Source organism: Saimiri boliviensis, chromosome 4, assembly GCF_048565385.1.
Source record: "Saimiri boliviensis isolate mSaiBol1 chromosome 4, mSaiBol1.pri, whole genome shotgun sequence".
Classification (NCBI taxonomy): Eukaryota; Metazoa; Chordata; class Mammalia; order Primates; family Cebidae; genus Saimiri; species Saimiri boliviensis.
In genome coordinates, this window is record NC_133452.1 from 63,031,242 (window position 1) to 63,054,057 (window position 22,816).

At 40.6% G+C, this 22,816-nt stretch overlaps 1 protein-coding gene across 1 annotated transcript in view; it reads right to left on the minus strand.

The window, feature by feature from the left end:
• CRYBG1 (crystallin beta-gamma domain containing 1) overlaps positions 1-22,816 on the minus strand; it is a 228,316-nt gene that overhangs the window by 119,163 nt on the left and 86,337 nt on the right. The window contains exon 2 of the mRNA XM_074397654.1: positions 13,505-13,643. Within this exon, the coding sequence (XP_074253755.1) occupies positions 13,505-13,643 (139 nt within the window). The remainder of the gene's footprint in view (positions 1-13,504; positions 13,644-22,816) is intronic.

The window sequence follows — 22,816 nt, forward strand, 5'->3', positions numbered from 1 at the left end:
TGTAAAACAGGGCTAAATCTCAGAGAACGTAACCCAGCAGGAACTACTTTTACTTACTTTGCTAGTTATTAAACTCTAACCAATTGCAAAAACACTGCTTAACATTCAGGAAAAAAAAAAAAAAGAATAGCTAAATGAGTATCTTAGTAGATAGTTGCCAGGATATTTTCAAACATATGAGACTGAAATATCTTGTTAGCCTTGCATAATAGTAGTACATGCTGATTCACAATCATATACTTCATACTCAAACATCACTAAAGAAATATTGGACAAATCAATGACTCAGAATTTCCTCAGCAAGGACTTACCTCAAGATCCCGGTCATTGTACCTGTTTCTGGGATTTTCACATCTATTCCAGGAGTCAGGACGCCTAAGCCGAGAGTCAAGGTTCCTGCTGCGATTGTTAGCACACCCATTGCACCTGCCACAGCCACAGCCACAGCCACACCCACAGCAGGTTGAACCCCCCATGGAGGTTCTGGATTGGATCAGCTTTCCAATTTTTCTCAAGAGAGAATAGAAAGTATTATAGGAGAGCTGGAGTGTCCGGAGCTACATGCGCGGCCCAATATGGTGCCAATAGTCCCAAATGCAGTCACTGCAGCCAGTGGCCTTTTTTCTTGGCAACAGAAGGGAACCCCAGTGACAGATTTCTGACCAAAACAAATATTCTAGCACTATTAGGAAAGACCCTATATCAACTCAAAAGAAGACAAACCCCCAATTTTTCATCTCTCCAGCCAAAATGATGACATGATCCTCTCTCAAAGGCCTCAGGAACACAAATGAGCATCACTGGCCAGTGACTCCTCTTTATTACGGGGATGATGTCACCAGAGCTTTAATTTGCTCCTGTACTACATTTGCTGGAAGGAACTCAGCTTGAAATGTAAGGATGTCAGAGAACAATAACAGTAATTACCACTTACATAGAGCTTTGCATTTGCCCCATGGTTTAGAATCATTAGCAATTCCTTACGTCAAGATGGGCAGCTGGTGAGGGTGATCACCACTCAAGCATTTCTGGAGGAAAAGGACCTGTCTTGATTGGAGCTGGAAATAGGATCCCAAAGGATTTAAGTGTTTTCAGCTCCTGATGCTTTAAATCAAAGGCAGTTGTAAATATTTTTTATGTTAAGTCCAAGAAATTCACTTTAACAAAGGGATTGAAGGCCAGATGCAGTGGCTCACACCTGTAATCCCAGAACTTTGGGAGGCCCAGGTGGGTGGATCACTTGAGGTCAGGAGTTAGAGACCAGCCTGGCCAACATGACAAAACCCCGTCTCTACTAAAAACACGAAAATTAGCCAGGCGTGGTCACAGGCACCTATAATCCCAGCTATTTGGGAAGCTGAGACAGGAGAATTGCCTGAACTTGGGAGGCAGAGGTTGCAGTGAGCCAAGACCATGACACTGCACTCTAGCCTGGGCGACACAGCAAGACTCTCTCTCAAGAAAACAAACAAAATGAAAACAAAAAGAAAAAGATTGAAAGTCGCAGGCGCAGAACTGGAGTGAGAGGGAAGAGCATTTTAGTTACTCTTCTGAGACATTCACTTAGTTCAATTGCATGTGAGTAACCACAAAACACGATTTCAAAAGCCCCACTCTTGCCCTCATTTCTGGATATCCCCACTAGAGTAAGGACACAGCAGCATTCTGGGTTTTTCATTACAGTTTTTATCCCTCACAAGCCCCTAGCCCCATAAACACACAACCAATTTAAATCCTGATTGGATAACAGAACACTAAGACATTTAAAAAAAAATTAAAAAGAAGATAAAAATGTCCCATATAAAAATATAATTTTTTTTTTTTTTTTGAGATGGAGTTTCGCTCTTGTTACCCAGGCTGGAGTGCAATGGCGCGATCTCGGCTCACCGCAACCTCCGCCTCCCGGGTTCAGGCAATTCTCCTGCCTCAGCCTCCTGAGTAGCTGGGATTACAGGCACGTGCCACCATGCCCAGCTAATTTTTTGTATTTTTAGTAGAGACGGGGTTTCACCATGTGGACCAGGATGGTCTCGATCTCTCGACCTCGTGATCCACCCGCCTCGGCCTCCCAAAGTGCTGGGATTACAAGCTTGAGCCACCGCGCCCGGCCGTAAAAATATAATTTTGATCAACTCTGAATACCAGTGATTATCACTTTAGCACAATATCTTCGGCAAGGTAAACAACCAACACAAGAATGAACAAAGAACATGGAAGAATAATTCAGTGAAGAAATACAAATGGCCAACAAATGTACAAAAGAGCTCAGACTCATTCTTAGTTGAAGAACTGCAAATTTGAATAATGAGCTACCAACAGATTGGCAAAATGAAAAAATTTATCATATATAACATTCATAAAGTGGTGGGAAAATAAACATGTTTACTGTTGGAAGTGTAAGTTGATAAACCTTTTTCAATGGGCAGTTTGATAGTGTCTATAACACTTTAAAACAAACTTTTGATTCAAGAATTCTACTTCTAGGGAATATATCTCGCAAAAATAACTGACGGAAAAAAGCATAGAGATGGTGCTGTTTATAAAAGTAAAAAAAATGTAGAAGCAACTCAAATGTTCACAAACAAAGATCGGTAAACTATGCAATAGTTTACCAGTCTTTGGTAAAGATCATATTATACATATGGACCACTACTCAGCAATTCTAAAGAGGTATATTTATAGAGACTGGCTTGGAAAGATGATCACAAAGATTTCTGAGTTAAAAAAAAAAAACAAACCCACAAATGGACTAACTCTGTTTAGTTCATTTAGACTCTTTTCTCTCTTCAGCCTGAGAGGCACACCAAAATAGTTACCTCTCGGGGTGAGGAGAGAATTAAAGTCTTTATTTTACATGTTTCAGTATTCTTGGAATTTTTTTGCATCAAGCAAATATAATATTTAAAAAAAAATAAACATATTACTATGCTCTTTTAAAAAAAACACCCTACAATAGATAAAGCCTTCTAATTTGAGTTAGTACAGGAAATGGACTGGCTGCTGTGTATTTATATGTTTATTTATACATATGTAAATACATAGCACCCACAGTCAGTGCCTCAAAGGAAGACAACACATTACTTGTGGTAGAAGGCAAAACATCACTCACTGAGCTTTCCTGTTACATCCTGGTGACTGTGATACCTTCAAATGAAAACATTCCAAATAGATACATAGAAAACCTGGATTTTTCCAAAGCTGGCTATACATAAGCAACCAATCTTCTTCTTTTTTTTTTTTTTTTTGGTTCTGCAATTTATTTAACCAGAGAGTCATTTAGGTTGTAACTTTATATATATATACACATTTCATTGCACTTTAGGTTCTGGGGTACATGTGCAGAACATGCAGGATTGTTGCATAGGTAAATACATGGCAATGTGGTTTGCTGCCTCCATCCCCCCATCACCTATATCTGGCATTTCTCCGCATGTTATCCCTTCCCAACCTCCATATCCCTTGCTGTCCCTCCCCTGTTCCCCCCTAACAGACCCCAGTGTGTGATGCTCCCCTCCCTGTGTCCATGTGTTCTCATTATTCAACACCTGCCTATGAGTGAGAACACGTGGTGTTTGATTTTCTGTTCTTGTGTCAGTTTGCTGAGAATGATGGTTTCCAGATTCATCCATGTCCCTACAAAGGACATGAACTCATTGTTTTTTTTTTTTTTTTTTACGACTGCATAGTATTCCATGGTGTATATGTGCCACATTTTTCTTGTCCAGTTTATCACTGATGGGCATTTGGGTTGGTTCCAGGTCTTTGCTAGTGTAAACAGTGCCACAATGAACATACGTGTGCATGTGTCTTTATAATAGAACAATTTATAATTCTTTTGGATATATACTCAGTAATGGGATTGCTGGGTCAAATGGAATTTCTATTTCATGACTAAAACACCAAAAGCATTGGCAACAAAAGCCAAAATAGACAAATGGGATCTAATTAAACTCCAGAGAGGTTGGGCGCGGTGGCTCAAGCCTGTAATCCCAGCACTTTGAGAGGCCGAGGCGGGTGGATCACGAGGTCAAGAGATCAAGACCATCCTGGTCAACATGGTGAAACCTCATCTCTACTAAAAATACAAAAAATTAGCTGGGCATGGTGGCGCGTGCCTATAATCCCGGCTACTCAGGAGGCTGAGGCAGGAGAATTGCCTGAACCCAGGAGGCGGTGAGCCAAGATTGTGCCATTGCACTCCAGCCTGGGTAACAAGCTCGAAACTCCGTCTCAAAAAAAAAAAACAAAAAAACAAAAAAAACAAAAAAAAACAAACTCCAGAGCTTCTGTACAGCAAAAGAAACAATCATTAGAGTGAACTGGCAACGAACAGAATGGAAAAAATTTTTTGCAGTCTACCCATCTGACAAAGGGCTAATATCCAGAATCTGTGAAGAACTAAAACAGATTTACAAGAAACAAACAAACAAACCCATTCAAAAGTGGACGAAGGACATGAACAGACACTTTTCAAAAGAAGACATATATGATGCCAACTAACATGAAAAAATGTTCATCATCACTGGTCATTAGAGAAATGCTAATCAAAACTACATTGAGATACCATCTCACGCCAGTTAAAATGGCGAACATTTAAAAATCTGGAGACAACGGATGCTAGAGAGGATGTGGAGAAAAAGGAAGACTTTCACACTGTTGGGAGTGTAAATTAGCGCAACCAATTTTTTTCATACAATATGAGATATTTAGCTTTTATGAGACAAAGTAGTGTGCCATATCCCAGTCTATAATGCCATACTTAGGATGCCAAAGCAGTATCTTGCACCTAGAGAATGCCCAACTTGTGAACCTGTGTGTGTACAGAAAGGCAGCTCTTGCCGCATTCAGTAATATCAGGCTTTTCTGGAGACAAGAATTGTTTTCTATGCCACTGTGCTCTGCGTTCACCTCCATCTTGGCAACTCTACACCCCAAGTGTGGGAGAAGGGTGGTATCACGCTCTGGAAACTGCCTCATTCTCTTTCTGCTGCATACACCAGGCTTATGGATTTGTATTTGGTGAGATTTCCTGCTCCACCTTTGGAAGTCTAAACAAGTAAAATCCATACCAGAGCTGAAATGCTGTGCATTTGTTACAGCAGTATTTTCTACTTTTAAAAACACTGTGAATCTATACATTTCATTCATGAAAAATTTATAAATAATGTTACAGTCATATAAATGCAGTCTGATCCTTAGGGCTTCCTAGTCTGGTAAGGAAGAAGACTTGTAAATCAGTACAATAAGTACTGAGTTCAAGGCACATTCAAGGTAACTGGCAACACAGAGGAAAATACACAACTTTCCCGGGGCAGAGATCACAAAAAAGGAGCTGTTTGAGCAGGATCTTAAAGGATGAGTAGAAGTCTGGGGCTCCACAAAAAATGCAAACACTTTCCAGGCAGGGGAAACAGTCTATGCAAAAAGAGGAGAATGGCCCCCCGCTAAGGTAACTCAGAAACAACAGTAGCCTTCTGACAACACAGGACTGGTGCAGTTTACGGCACATCGGAAAGTCATAAAAAAATTGGACATGGAGGCCGGGCGTGGTGGCTCAAGCCTGTAATCCCAGCACTTTGGGAGGCCGAGGCGGGTGGATCACGAGGTCAAGAGATCGAGACCATCCTGGTCAACATGGTGAAACCCCGTCTCTACTAAAAATACAAAAAAAATTAGCTGGGCATGGTGGCGCGTGCCTGTAATCCCAGCTACTCAGGAGGCTGAGGCAGGAGAATTGCCTGAACCCAGGAGGCGGAGGTTGCGGTGAGCCGAGATCGCGCCATTGCACTCCAGCCTGGGTAACAAGAGCGAAACTCCGTCTCAAAAAAAAAAAAATTGGACATGGATACCTAAACCATTTCAACTGAACTTTAGTCGCGATGCAACTTAAATCACTCCTCCATCTTCAGAAAATTTCTACATAGGCAATACTTTCACATAGCTCAAAATAAAAATATTAAAAAGTACACAGTAAAAGGCTTGTGTTTCCTAAGTTCATGTCTCCTAACCCTTATCACCCTACTGCAGCTAATTATTAGTTTTTAATGTATGCTTCCATAGTTTTTTAATGCATCTACACACACACACACACACGTATGTATACACACAGTATTCTCCCACTGTTTTACAAAAAAATAACATGCTATATACATTGCTTTCTATCTTACATTTTTTCCCCTAAGTGTATTTGGCCTTTTAGATGAGCACTAATAGAGCACAGAGGGACTCCTACTATGCAGACACTATGGAAAGGCTGAGAGATCGAGCTAGGTACTAGATTTACCCATGTAGATAGAACAGGTTCCAGAGTGGAGTGGAGTGAAATGAATGCAAGATCTGACTGCTGATGAAAACAGAGATTTGGGGCAAGGTAGGTCCAGGGGCTCAGCAATCTCTAATCATACCAGATGGCACAGGTCATTTAAAATGACATACCAGGCCGGACATGGTGTCTCACACCTATAACATAATCCCAGCACTTTGGGAGGCCGAGGCGGGCGAATCATGAGGTCAAGAGATCGAAACCATCCTGGCCAACATGGCGAAACCCTGTCTCTACTAAAAAATACAAAACTTCACTGGGCATGGTGGCACATGCCTGTAGTCTTGGGAGGCTGAGGCAGGAGAATCGCTTGAACCCGGGAGGTGGAGTTGCAGTGAGTCGAGATAGTGCCACTGCACTCTGGCCTGGTGACAGAGCAAGACTCTGTCTTATAAAAAAAAAAAAGACATCCCAATAGAAGACAGAATATAGTGATATAGTGTGGGGGTATTTAGATGAATGACACTAATAAGTCCTTCAAGTAAGTCACTATGGAGAAGTCTAACCTTAGTTAGTGCTATGGTTTAAACATCTGTCCCCTCCAAAACTCAGGTTGAAATTTAAACTCCAATGTGGTAATACTGAGAGGTGGGGCCTTTAAGAGGTGATTGGGTGGTGAGGACTCTGCCCTTATGAATGGACTAATTCATTCAGGGATTAATGAACTAATGGGTTAATTGGTTAATAAATTATCATGGGAGGGGAACCGGTGGTATTAAAAGAAAAGGCAGAGAGACCTGAGCTAGCACATTAGCATTTTCAGTCACCTCTCCAAGTAATACTCTGCTCTGCCCTGTGAGTCTGTAGAGTCCCCACCAGCAAGAAGGCTCTCACCAGACGTGGCCCCTCAAACTACGATGTAGCCTCCTGAATTGTAAGAAATGAATTCCCTTTTCTTATAAATTACCCCGTTTTAGATAGTCTTTTATAAGCAACAGAAAATAGACTAAAACAGTTAGCAAATGTCCGAGTCTCAGAGTTGTGGGTTGGACATCAAGATTTGGAAAGGCCTTACTTCTTGTAGGATGACTTTAGAACTGTGCTTGGTGAGATTAGCAGCCTAGGTGACCGAGGACGCAATGTGGGAGGCCCAAGACAATGCTGATGTATTGTGTCCTAGGCCCGCCCAACAGTGGAGGAGTCACAATACATGGCCCATGGGATGGGCAGGTTTGCGGTGAGGTCAATGAGTCTGAAGCCCCTTAAATACTTTGTATTTTGGTTTAGTCTAAGAAATGAGGTGAAATTGGGGATCGGGCATTGAGAGAAACACCACTGAACTTTTGTGGAACAGGTATGAAGAGAGAGAAGAGGAAATAATGGGAGCGGGAAGGAAAATGGAACAGAGGAATAGATCACCTGTCAAAGTGGCCATCGACCTGGGAAACATGAAAAATGAAAGGATTAGAAAATGTTTTTTCCTCTCTGCTACCTCAACAAATGCTTGAACTGAATTGCTGTACTTAATTGACTGAATTAGAAAAGCCAGGCTAGAAATTGGCAAACACACCACCTCAACAATTAAAAGATTAATTGGGCAATGAAAAATGCTGTTAAGACCTGGCGTGGTGGCTCATGCCTGTAATCCCGGCACTGTAGGAGGCTGAGGCAGGCAGATTATTTGAGGTCAGGAGTTCAACACCAGCCTGGTCGAGATGGTGAAAACCCATCTCTACTAAAAATATAAAAAAATTAGCAAGGCATTGTGGCACATGCCTATAATCGCAGCTCCTAGTGGGGCTGAGGCAGGAGAATTGCTTGAACCTGGGAGGCAGAGGTTACATACAGTGAGCTGAGATCGTGCCACTGCACTCCAGCCCAGGCGACAGAGTGAGACCTCATCTCAAAAAACAAAACCAAAAACAAGCTGTCAAAAACTATTGTGGTTTGAACAGTCTCTGAGATCTTTGAGAATAAAGCAGATTCTTTTCTGTTTTGGATGATTTGGGAGCATCCCAATCTCAAGAGTGAGATTAAAGATTCACAGATGTCTCCTGAATAATGGGGCGGACAAGCATCACCAAGAACTAGGATTCAGACAAGTGACTTATAAAGGAGCGGCACTGACTCGGCAATAGTCTATAGATCATAGTTACTTTCATTTTGCATGGGGAAAAAGAGGCTTATTTTTCTTCCTAAAAAGTACACACACAAACTTCTACACATGCACACACATGCACTAGTAGAAAATGGGAACCAGCAGCTTTATTCAGGCCACCAAGAAGGAAAAGATCCAAATGGTTAAAGCAAAAAAAAAAGCTTTTTTTGCTTGAATTAATAATTACCATTTATTCCGTTTCACTTGTTTGAATGTGACCAGAATAATTGAAAATATGACAATTTTATTTATAATCAGTATAGTCACATACAGTTTCTAGATGAAAATAAGTGATTAGAATTGAAGGGGGATTAAAATATTTTTATGCTAGAAATCCTTGAAATTCTCATTAAGGCAAGTGCCCTCTTTGAAGATGTTATAATTAATAATACATTACTCAATATTCTTATTCCATTTTTTTAAAGAGAAACTTTTTTTTTTTTTGAGACGGAGTTTTGCTCTTGTTACCCAGGCTGGAGTGCAATGGCACAATCTTGGCTCACCGCAACCTCCACCTCCTGGGTTCAGGCAATTCTCTTGCCTTAGCCTCCTGAGTAGCTCAGATTACAGGCATGTGCCACCATGCCCAGCTACTTTTTTGTATTTTTAGTAGAGACGGGGTTTCACCATATTGACCAGGATGGTCTCGATCTCTTGACCTGGTGATCCACCCTCCTCGGCCTCCCAAAGTGCTGGGATTACAGGCTTGAGCCACCGCGCCCGGCAAGAGAAACATTTTAATTCATAAAGGGTGTTTGTTCATGTCCTGGAAATACCTCCACATAGTGGAATCAAGACATTTCATTTCCAAAATGAGTTAAGCAGTAAATATAACATGATAAATACGAGTAGACTTATAAAATGAAATACAACAAAACACATAATAATCTACAATGTTAATTCTTTTTCTTTTTTTTTTTTGAGATGGAGTCTTGCACTGTCGCCAAGACATGGAGGGCAATGGCACGATCTTGGCTCACTGCAACCTCCACCTTCCAGGTTGAAGAGATTCTCCTGCCTCAGCCTCCCTGTTAATTCATTCTTAAATGCAAAGAAAGAGTTATTCAATTCATGTTTGTCCCATAATATATAATATGTTTTTATTTAATGATACCACTTCCCTATGCTTTTCTCTTATGTGAAAAAAAATGGTGTTAGAAATAGAAATATTTTAAATAAACACGACTTCTACGCTAAAACCAACTAAATATTTAATGCAATTGTTTAAAGGAAAACTTGTTTTGTATAAATAAATGTACAATCCCTGATGATTTTTCTCAGTTAAGATTTAAATTCTAGCAATATTCTTTTTTTTTTTTTTTTTGAGATGGAGTTTCACTCTTGTTACCCAGGCTGGAGTGCAATGGCGCGATCTCGGCTCACCGCAACCTCCGCCTCCTGGGTTCAGGCAATTCTCCTGCCTCAGCCTCCTGAGTAGCTGGGATTACAGGCACGCGCCACCATGTCCAGCCAATTTTTTGCATCTTTAGTAGAGACGGGGTTTCACCATGTTGACCAGGATGGTCTCGATCTCTTGACCTCGTGATCCACCCACCTCAGCCTCCCAAAGTGCTGGGATTACAGGCGTGAGCCACCGCGCCTGGCTATTCTAGCAATATTCTAATTTGTAGTTACATTTTTTCCCCTAGTTGTTGTATATATAAGTTTGAGAGGCAATACTGTATATGTAATTATAAACCTACATTTCAATTTATACAAGCAGGTATAGTAAATGTCTTTTTTAAGGCTAGTCAAGTGAGGCAGTGGGAGTGAAGAAGGAACAAAGAAATCTGTAATTGGTCGTGATCAATTAGTTATAAATAGCACTGCCCTCGGACCAGTCTGCTTTCTCATTTAATTGAAAGATTCAATATAGCATTGTCAACTTTAAAAATTGTTACAATGTGTTAAAAATAATAAATAACAATAACATAAAACATATAGAACAGATGTAAAAATGAATAAATTCTGGTTGTTTTGGAAAATGTAAATTGCTTAGCTTTAATACAAATTAAAAATGTGAGCATTCAATTGAATAAATAGATATAATTTATTCTGCCTAGTAAAGAAGGCCGGCCGGGCGCGGTGGCTCAAGCCTGTAATCCCAGCACTTTGGGAGGCCGAGGCGGGTGGATCACAAGGTCGAGAGATCGAGACCAACCTGGTCAACATGGTGAAACCCCGTCTCTACTAAAAATACAAAAAATTAGCTGGGCATGGTGGCGCGTGCCTATAATCCCAGCTACTCAGGAGGCTGAGGCAGGAGAATTGCCTGAACCCAGGAGGCGGAGGTTGCGGTGAGCCGAGATCGCGCCATTGCACTCCAGCCTGGGTAACAAGAGCGAAACTCCGTCTCAAAAAAAAAATAAATAAATAAATAAAAAAGAAGGCCATTGGTGGTCCTAGGTATAATTCCCTCAGCAAATCTGCTGAATCTTACAGGAAATGCCCAGGATCACGGGGGAGAGTGGATTAAGAGGAGGGTAATTTGGAATGTACGGGAGGTGCCCCTGGCACCCTAGAACTCACTGTCAGTATAAACTATTCAGAATCTAAGAGGAGTTAACGTTTGTTTCCCAATAATACTGGCCAGGGTGGTGGTGGGGGGGGGGATGTGTGGGTGGGGGTGGGGGTGGGTCCCGCAATTCTAACAGTCCAATAAACCTCTTAGCCATGAACTCAGGAGACAGAGTTTAAAACACATCAGTGGGGAAGAGAAAGGCTGTTATACTGCCTCTTGCCTCCTCCCAGCCTTGGTATGATATGCAGAGTGAGAAAGATGAAGAGAACCAGGGCCCAAGACAGCATGAGAGAGGAGAGAAGGGATGACAGAGAGGGAGAGAGAGGGAGACAACAGGCAGATAAGAAGTGGATCCCAACCTAATTTTCTGTTGTAGAGATTTTGAGCATCTCTGAGGGGAAGGGTGTGGTGCAGCCAGGAGAGTGTAGAGACAGTGCCTGGCTGACCAGTGATGCTTAGAGACAGTGTCGCCTGAACCACACTCTGCCTCTGCTTGTTCTCTCAAGTTCCTGCCCTTCTTCTCCCTGCTCTGGCTCCATCCCTACACTGGGATCCCAGTTCATCTGTGGCTTCCAGCCTCTGCCTTTCCCAGGAGTACCAACTGGCCTCCTCCCTTCCCTGTGCTCTTTGGCTTGGCCTTAGGACTGCTTCTGTGGGTAGCCCAGTGCCCAGAGCTTTTTGCAAGGGAGGAGGCCACAGCAGACCCTTCCTTGCCACCTACCTCGAGGAACTTATTTTTTGCCCCAATTCTGAACACTGCCATGAATTGTTTCCTGGACTTCAGCAAACATTATAGGATATTTAATTGCATTGTGCTCAAATAATTATTTTTGTTTTATATTATAAAAGGTATACTTACTAAAGGACAAATATAGAAAACAACTTGAAACTCTGGCTAGGGCTGATAATTGGGTTTATCAGGTATGTTTTTTTTTTCTAGTTATAAATTATTTCTTATAAAGAGAAAAGAATAAAATGTGAAACAAATTTGAAAGTAAGTATCAAGTACAGTAAGCCAGTTTACTTAATTTTTAAATCTAAATTTGATTTTTAAATTCAATCTTATAAAATGTTTTATATTTCTGGTATGAGATTATGCTATTTTGAGTTAGAAGGCATTCTGTATTGAATTTCATGACCTACTTTTGTCATGTTCTAATGAAATATAAAACATAAGCTAATAATCTCATCATGTTCTTCTTACTGCTTTCCATCACTAAGTAAACTTTAAAAATTTTTAATTGTGGTAAAATACACATAACAAAATCTACCATCTTAACCATTTTTAACTACGTGGAATTATACAGATCAATATATTAAATATACTTAACAATCATTTAAATACATTCACATCATTGTGCAGCCAATCTCCAGAACTCTATCTTGCACTAAGTAATTTTTTTAACCCTTAATATGCGGCATTACTAAAGCAAATCTCTTTTGGGATGGAGGAGAGAATTACTTTCATGACAAATACATTTCAGTATTAACCCTCAGTGGTCTTATAATAAGTTATAACAAGAAACATACAACCTTCAGGCCTGGCAGCTAAACTAACTCACGCTTACTCTGTGACTAAAGATATCATTCTACTTTCCCATCCTAAAGACAAGGAAGTGCATGAGTAATGTCTTTCCACAAGTGAAGGAATGCAGTCAACACGACTACATTTTTCTCTCTCCCACCCTGGAGAAAACGTTTCTTTTAAGGCAATATAATTAAGTTGGAACTTTCTGTACAAGCATCTAGATATTAAGAAGTAACTACTGATAAAATAAAACACACTACAGTAGGAAAAAGCATAAATGCTTTTTATAGGAAAGAACAATTAATTCCAAATACTGATGTCATATTATTCTGTATGCCTTCGAGTTAAAACACAGTTTGTATAAAAGGAAAAAGCGTGGGCAAAAGGCACCTATGAAAAGGAGAAAGACACCTGAAGGCAGCAAAAAGCAAAGAGTCAGTTCATTCATTAAGCTCATTCTTTTTTTTTTTTTTTTTTTTGAGACAGTCTCACTTTGTCGCTCAGGTTGGAGTACGGTGGTGTGATCTCAGTTCACCACAACCTCCGCCTACTGGGTTTAAGCGATTCTCCTCTCTTAGCCTCCAGAGTAGAAGGGATTACAGGTGCCCACCATCACACCCAGCTAATTTTGTGTATATATATCTTTTTCAGTAGAGTCAGGGTTTCATCATGGTGGTCAGGCTGGTCTCAAACTCCTGACCTCAAGCCATCTGCCCACCTCGGCCTCCCAAAGTGCTGGGATTACTGGTGTGAGCCAACATGCCTGGCCAAGCTCATTCTTTATTATGGTGCTTTGACATATAATGTTATCTATGATATATATAATAATTATATAAAATACATTATATAAGTTATGTTGTTAAATATAATTATATAGAAAATTATAGAATACATATAACATATCACATATGATATTTATGATATATAATATATACCATTACTTTGAAGTATGTTTCTTAGACAGGTTATCTTACAGTGCTTTAAGTTTTTAAAGGGTTTATTCCTGGGAGTCAAACATTAGAAATGAAGCATTACCTTTTTAAATATTCCGGACTCTAGAAGTAAGGAACCAAGCACCTCACTGGTGGTGTGAAAGAACTGGGATTCCCCACAGTGCAGTGTAAATTCCTGGGACTCTCCAACCACATGTCTTCCATCTACTACCTCCAAAGCTCTGTGAAGAATGGAAACAGTCATGTCAATAGGCTATGAACAATGCCAAAATCTCAGCAAACCCAAAGGCAGGTGTCCCCAAACTACGGCCCGTGGGCCACATGCGGCCCCCTGAGGCCATTTATCCGCCCCCCTGCCGCACTTCAGGAAGGGGCACCTCTTTCATTGGTGGTCAGTGAGAGGAGCACAGTATGTGGCGGCCCTCCAACGGTCTGAGGGACAGTGAACTGGCCCCCTGTGTAAAAAGTTTGGGGACACCTGCCCAAAGGCATATTTCTCCATGTAGTAACATACTTCCAGTCAGACCAAATAGTGAAGCATTCTTCCAAACCTATACAGCATTGTAGATAATTTGGTGCTCTCATAGCACATGTATACATAAACCTGGATGACTTCACACCATCCCTAACTGAATTCTTTTAAATCCTAGGCAGAAAACAAATTAGAGATAGGTAGACAGATAACTAGATGGATAGACAGATTTTGGCATGAAAGCAATCCAATTTCATTTTGCAATTTCCTGGTTGTTCTATGTCATGGCTCTGAAGAAATAACAAAAAGAAATTTCTAAGTTTCCCGAACATTGGAAATAAAGTGAAAACTGAATCCCAGTTAGAGAAACGATCTAGGCTATGCCAGGAAAAGGGAACTGTTCTTAGGACTGTACTATTTAGCAGATTCAAAAGGGATGGAAACTAACAAAGGCAGAAAGAATGTTTTACAGACTCTGATGGTTGCCTATGCCAAAGCCGTTTCCTTTATCCAACCCTCCAATGTCCTCCCGCCCCCGCCCCCCATTCACACTGCCTTTGCTAATAACTCTAAATTTGTTCAGTGATTCATTCTCCGCATACCTCAGGGGAAGCTGCTTCCAGCCCTAGCAGTCAGTCAAGATTGCTCTAATCCTGGTATCCAGTTCCCCTCACCAGTAACTGATTTAAGCAAATGCCCATACATATCTCTCTTGCTGATATTACCACATGATTTACGTCTCCCTGACCCTCTAAAATGTTCACACTTTGCCCTACTTATCTGGCGCAAGTCTGACCAATGAGATGTGAGAGGTGTCTGCTGAAGGAATCAGGAATAGGTCTTTTACAGAAGAAAAAGTTTCCCTTTCCTGCAGGCCAGGGTCATGCCTGTATGTGATGAATATGATAGAACATCTTGGGACCACGTGCAGCATTAGCCTAAGGAGACTTGGTTGAGGAAAAAGTGGAGAGGAAATATGAGAGCTACTTGAGTCTTTAAGTACCTTGTTGAGCCACAGAATTACCCATCCCAGACCTGCCCTATCTCTGGAGTTCTTGTTGTGTTAGATAATGAATATCCTGTTCTTTAAGGCATTTTGACTTGGGTGTTCTTTGTTGTCTGCAGTTGAGCATCATACCTGATCCAAGGTTTGGTAGATTTGGTAAGCACAGGAATAAAGATGCCAGAGCAGAATGAGAGCTTTGAATGAAGAATGCCAGTGAAGTAGAAAGAGAACTAAAAATGCCAGACCTCAGCATTTCACAGAAGAAACAAGCATTTGTGGGATTTCTACAATGTTCCAAGGATAAAAAGATGAACAGAGCAAAGTGTTAAGACTTTAGAGGGGCAGGAATATACAATCAGTATGATAATATCAGCAAGGGAGATATAGATTGGTATAATGTGTGGAACTCTATTGTGTACTTTTTATTTATTTATTTATTTATTTTGAGACAGAGTCTTGCTTTGCCCAGGCTGGAGTACAGTGGCATGATCTCAGCTCACGGTAACCTCCAACTCTCAGGTTCAAGTGATTCTCCTGCCTCAGCCTCCTGAGTATCTGAGATTACAGGTGCATGCCATCACATCCAGCTAATTTTTTTTGGTATTTTTAGTAGAGACAGGTTTTCACCATGTTAGCCAGGCTAATCCTGAACTACGTACCTAAAGTGAGCCACTTGTCTCGGCCTCCCAAGGTGCTGGGATTACAGGCATAAGCCACCACGCTTGGCCCCTGTACATAATTTTTTTTTTTTTACACAAAACCATTATTGTTTGCATTGTATAAAATGTGAAGGTATATCAGCAGCATTTTTTTTTTTTTGTTTTTCCTTCAGTTTCATACTATAGAAGTAATGCTTGTATATAGTAAAGACAATTGAATCAGTATGGAAGGAAATGGCAATAAAAAAAGAATCTCTAGCTGTACCACAATCTCATTCTACACAAGCAGCCACTCTAACTGGTTTTCTTCTTGCAATATATTATGCCACATATAAATACATATAAAAATATATTTCTACCTGTGAGGCAGATATCTTCTTAGGAATTTTAACACAGCATTTTTAAAGGGAAAGAGAAACACGGATAGCTCAAGAGAATTTAAGTAACAACTGAAAAATACCTTAAAGTTGAAATGCTGTCGTTTTCTTAGCGTCAGTGTGTCTTACATCAAGACCTACTTTTACTAATTGTTCCAGTGACCCTAAGTCACAGTGTTCACCTTGTCCTTCCGCTCACAAATATGCCGAAGGAGCAGCAAACAATAGAAGACCCCTAAAACTTGAAAGCTTATACCAATACTGTGGACTTACACATTGTCTGCCATCCAAATACTCACCAGGCCCAACCCTGCTGAGCTTCCGAGATCAGACCAGATCAGGTGCGTTCAGGGTGGTACGGCCATAGATTGGGCTTACGCATTGTCAAAGTCAACCAGAAATGATAGGCAGTCTGCTCCCCTTAATATTTTTCCTTTTTAGAAAAACACGTATGTGCCCCTTGATTGACTCCAAGTGACAGCAGAGATAAAAGCCATCTATGTGTGCTTCCTAAGCTTTACATTGTCAGAGGCGGACACCCCCAGAAAGACCCGTCTCTTCTTCCTACTTATGTATCACAGAATTAAAAGCTGGCAAGAGTAGCCTTTTCTAAAGATTTTGCTCGTGAGACAATCCCTGCTTAAAACATAGGATCTTTTTGTCTGCAAATAACAGTCCAAGTCACAGAAGACTGATTAAAAACAACATGTATTATCACATATAAAACAAAAGGAGTCGCTTGAGTTGGTTTAACCAGTTTATTCCTTTGCGACTGAATTCAGTCACCGCTACAGTTCTAGCTGTTACACAGAGGTCTGATAATTCCTTCCTGCATAACTTGCTTAGAAGTGGGGGAAATCTTTTCTAGAAGCCACCCAGCAGACTTCTTTTCATACCTGCACGAAACTGAGCACTGGACCTAACCCTTTGAGGCTGAGACCTGAAGGACACTACTGCATAAATCAGGCACCTGAGGAAACTGAGGTTCGGTCAGGAAAAAAGGACTAGGAAGAGGGTGGAAAGGGATGTTGATATGCATTCTGTCCTCTCCCTAGCTTTGTCTTGAAATATGTTACCTATGCTTTGGGAGAGGTGGAGATGATATATATATTTAAGATTGAATTTGAGCTATCAGAGTAGGAACTTTCATAATTTGGGCCTCACAGCGTGTTGAACCCTGTGCATCTGCCTGCCCTCCTGATTTGGGGGTAAACTAAGTCAACACGTGTACTATCCGAGTCAGTTCTCTATGCTTGGCGTCATGATCTCTCAGATGTGAGGGTGCACATGGCCCTGGGGGAAGGCTTAGTTTTTCAGTGGCTAGAGGAGGTGAGGATTATCACAGAGAGTTCCAGGGCAGGCCCTTGCTTCATCGCAATTCTAAAACAGGAACTGCTCAGTGTGTGTGGCAAAGCCAATCACCTTTGCTTCCCTTTGAGAGGAGAATGATGAGGTGTTGGCTAAATTCCCTTTCCTTGGGACCCAGATCCAGACAGTGCTGCTGTGCACCTGGCCATGGATGCCAATGTCATGATTTCACAGTTTGCTCCAGGACTTGAATGGGGGTGAGTCAAGGTCACTGGATGTGTGGGCTGAGAGGGCTTCGCAAACACAGCTCTGCTTCAGGGCACCTTCTCCCCCAGCCCCAGAAACTCAGGCCGGCCCCTGGAGCATGTTCTTCTTCCTCTCTAGAGTCCATCACAGACCTTCTACTCCTCGCAAGCTTACTGGACAAGTTCGTCTCCTGAACACAACCTTCACAATGTATTACACAGACATAATCGACTTGAAATCATGCCAAGAGGTTTCTAAGACCTAAAGGAACTTTGTAACACTAACTAGCATTCATTCTCTAGAGGTCTCTAAGACTTAAAGGAACTTTGTAACACTAACTAGCATTTATTCGCTAAAGGTCTCTAAGACTTAAAGGAACTTTGTAACACTAACTAGCATTCATTCTTTCAGCATTTTCCAGATCTTCCATGATACCTTATATGTCAAAGCACACAAAGGTGAACCACTCCCTGCCCTCAAGGATGTTAAGGTCTAGTAAACATAGGGGCTTATCGAATGGCCAGCAATATTTTCAATTCTGAATAATGGTTACCTCTGGAACTACACATAGATAAGTTTCCCTGGTCTCAAAGCCAACCTTCCTCCATGTTTGCAACAGGAAAGAACAATTGGAAAGTTTGTTCATTTTTCTTTTCCAAAGGGTAAATTTTTTACTATTATTCATTTTTGTAGGTACATAGTAGGTATATATTTTGTACATGAGGTACAAGCATCCAAAGTGTAATAATCACATCTTTGCGAATGGGGCATTCATCCCCTCCAGCATTTAATCCTTTTTGTGACAAACAATCCAACTGTATTCTTTTAGTTATTTTTAAATGTGCAACTAAATTATTATCACTACAGTCACCCTGGTGTGCCATCAAATATTGGGTCTTATTCATTCTATTATTTTTTTACCCAAAGGGTAAATTTCAGTTTTACTCCTGATGAATAGGCTGTCGGTAGTTACAAGAGAGGCTAAGCTTGGCTCCCTGATGAGAAATCTATGTGCAAATGGAAGCACAGTTTACTTTTTTTTTTTTGAGACGGAGTTTTGCTCTTGTTACCCAGGCTGGAGTGCAATGGCCCGATCTCGGCTCACCGCAACCTCCGCCTCCTGGGTTCAGGCAATTCTCCTGACTCAGCCTCCTGAGTAGCTGGGATTACAGGCACGCGCCACCATGCCCAGCTAATTTTTTGTATTTTTAGTAGAGACGGGGTTTCACCATGTTGACCAGGATGGTCTCAATCTCTTGACCTCGTGATCCACCCACCTCAGCCTCCCAAAGTGCTGGGATTACAAGTGTGAGCCACCGTGCCCGGCTCACAGTTTACTTTGTGAGTAGTCACAAATGGTCATTTATTAAGGAAAAGAACCCCTTGGGTAAACAAAATAAAACAATCCCCCAAAATGCTATCATATTGGTCTTATAGTCTTAGCAGAGGATAATTTATTAATTTGTTAATTATAATCCTCTGTACTTCCCCTTTTTAAGCACAGATAGATATTATACTGCCAGAGTGAAAGTTTCAGGGTTAAGTATGGTACTTGATTTTACGCAGACTTACAAGTAAGTGGAACATTTGCCAGTTCATTCAATTATGTTTCCTTTTCATTTGGCTTACTTTTAAAAATCAGACTGCTCCTCTCCCTGGAGATTAAGTTGGTAGCAAAATTAATAATGGCAAGACTGTTTTCCCTTTCCCAAGTTAAAAGAGCCACATGGCTTTCTCAGACAAATCCCAGAGTTGTGAGACCCAAAGCTTATGTAAGATGGGTGGGCAGGGATCCTCTTTAATAGAAAGAAAACACAATCTCTTACTTTCTCAAGATTGACAGTACTAGGGCCTCTCCAAAAGCCTTGAAAGTGGCCCCAATAAATCTACTTCGAGTTTTCCTAATGTTGGTCTACCTCACCAAGTTGTTCCTTAAGCATTTAAATATGTATAGCCTAATATAAGGCAAGTTAAATAAGTTTCTTTAATAATTCTTGTTTTACAGATAATGTACATGCAAAATAAAATGTAGCATAAAAGTTCAGGTTTAACTATAGGTTGTAAGTCATAAATTGATGCTGTACTGCCATCTATTGTCTATCCAAAGAATTATTACTGTGTTCGACAGCCTCAGAGTTGTGATTTCAAAGTTACCGAAAGGTACCACCACCTGCATTGAATTATCTCCTCAAGAGAACTTAAGACACCAGATAATAGAACCACTCTTCTGAATTAAGGCATTGGTTGTAAAGCTGCGTACATTTCCTGGCCACAAAGGAGGGAGAAAACTTAATTCACTAACAAACAGCACTAAACAGTGTGCATAGTGTTTCCCTACTGCAACTGCTAAATGGTAGAGAGCAACCATTTACTGAGCAACCTCTTTCCTGCTAACATTAGACCCTGTATTAGATTACGGACACATACCATCAGATAACGCGAGACCTGAAAAGATCCCTCATGATTACCTGGTTTAGTCACTTCGTTGCAGATTTGAAAAGACATTGTTCCTGAGAAACCATGTGACTAACAGTGTTCGTCCTGCTGGTTACCCATGTACATGGTACTGGATGCCCAGTCTCACAGAAGCATCTGATGACAGTGTGAGGATAGAGCCATGCAAATCTCTCCCATCTCCAGAAACAAAACAAAACCCCAAAATCTATTTCCTTTGGAAAACCAAGGGCTTTGGATTTACAAAATGAGTTTTTTTCTTCAGAAGCAGTGTTGTCTTCAAATTTACATTTTTCTCAGCTGAATAAAGGATCAAATATAGCAATGTATACACACAGATTGCAGAGTCATACCAGCCTGGCCATTAGCTATGTGATCTTGAGCTAGTTACTTCTTTAAGCCTCAGTTTCTTCATCTGAAAAATGGGAGTGATAAATTGTTAAGAGAATTGAATTAGGCAAAACTTCTAAAAATGCTTGGCCTAGTACTGCCATATAGTAGATTCTCAATAAGTATCACCTATTGTAATTACACAATGAATGTCAGTTGACATTTCCTGAACAATAATTTATAAGGTGTCATATAGATGGTACTTTGCAGTAGCATATTTACCAGGCTCAAACATGAAAGGAGAATGTCTGAGTTGGAAGATCCCTTAGAGATAATCTAATGACCCAACCATACCATTTTTCAGATAAGTTCATTGAGGCCCGAGATATTCATTGTTCAAAGTCACATGGCTAACGGCCGACAGAGATAGGAGTAGACAACCTACCCAACTCCTCACTCAAGAGACTAATTTTAAATTCTCAGTAGATGAGTTTCATGATCACAAAATTCCAAGTTGGGCGGGGAAATGAAAACAATTCGCTATGTTCATTCGAGTTTTTAAAATACAAAACATCCTCAAAGTTGCAGCTATACAAAGAATGCTACACCACTGCTCCAGGTACTCAGTGTTGCCAATGGTAACGCAATGCAGAAACTCTGCCATCTAGTGGTTGCAGAGGAATATCCTTTTTAGCAGTGCTTTTGTGAAAACAACACTCCTCGGTCCGGTCAGCCTCTACTTCCGGATTGCATTCACCTTCCTGGGCACTTTGATGGTCTTTGTTTGTTTCATTGGTTTCTGTAAAGACGGGGTCTCCTGGCCTCAAATGATTCTCTTGCCCCAGCCTCCCAAAGCTCTAGGATTACAGGCCCGAGCCACCAAGTATTTTAAATGGCAGCCTGAAGTCTGGGAGCCATCTTCCCATGTGCTCTGTGATGCAGAAATGTCTAAGTTCCCCTCACATCTGATCAATGGAATGCAAATGGTCTCTCCAACAAAGGCTGGAAATGTTTGCCTTAATACTTCCATCTTGTGAAATCGTGGCTTTGGGTGGTACAGAGTCTGTGGAAGTTAAGCAAGTTACCTCAGGACCACTAGTATGTTGATTTTGATCATTTTGGATCACCCCACATGATTAATGAACCATGACACCCAGCCAGAACCAGGCTAGGTTCAACAAGGTTTGGCTTTATTAGCATTGGTCCCAGAGGAAGAAATGATTTCATTCTGGGCACAAGCAAAGAGAAGCCAAGGCCAAGGACCAAACAACCAGGGGAATTGTTGTACAAATCCCCAGGAGAATTGAGGAACTGAGGTCTGTGTCTTAAGGAAAGGCTTGGGTTTATCAAGAGTCTTGTGTTTCATGCGTGATTGCACATGCTCTCATTTAGAGAAGCCGAAGATCGTGGCATTTTTTTCAGCTTCTCTTTGTAGTGGTCAAGGTGGACGAGTTTTGTTTTCAGTTGTCAAAATACAAAAGAAGGTTTCTTTGCTGGAATTTTCCTTTTAAGGCAATTCAAATTCTTATCATCTAATGACAGAGGAGAGAAAATGTAGCTTTTATTTTGATAGTGTATATACTCTCCGAAGAAAGACTAATGATCTTACTAAGCTCATGAATAACATATTAATAATGCAAAAGAGGGTATTTTCAATTGTTATTCTTTGTAGTACCAAAGACACTGATGATATTACTGTGGAGCAGCCCAGGAGGAAAAAAACCTGGCAGAATAAGGTTATATTAAAGGATACAAAAATACAGTTAGAATGAATGAGATCTAGTATTTGAAAGCACAACAGGGTGACTACAGTCAACAATAATTTATTGTAAATTTAACAAAACTAAAAGAAAATAATTGGATTGTTTGTAATACAAAGGATAAATGCTTGAGGTGACACCCCATTTACCTCGATGTGATGATTACACATTGCATGTCTGTATCAAAATACCTCACGTACTCCATAAATATATACACTTACTATGTACCCACAAAACTAAAAATGAAAAAATAAAAACCACAACTATGCGGTTATAGGCAAAAGGATAAAGAAATCATCCTAAATTACCAAGGGCAATTCTGAGGGGTCATCCTTGAGCTCTTCTGCTCCAATCAACCCACCTCTGATCACTCATCAAGGGGTCCTTTGTCATTGCATTTGAGGTTGGTTTGAGGGACACTGTAAGATACAGCCACGTAGAACTCTTGGCTGGACATATTGCAGGGATGCTGAGAAGGATGTTAGGTACCATCTCACTTAATATCCTCTCTATGGAGACTGAAGGGAGAGATTTATCTCATTCTGAAATGCCAAGAAAAGCTTTTCTTTTTCTCACCTCTTGTCCTTTAGACAATGAGGTCCATGTACTTGATCATGAATCAATTTAAACAATTATATAGAACTTTATGAATGTGTGTTTCTGTAAAGCAATTGTTTCTCTTATCACACTATCACTCTTTTAGTTTTCTGATCTGTATTTATTTGCATTGTTAATCTGATGCAAACTACTATAAATCTTTTAGAGGAAAAAGTGACAGGGAG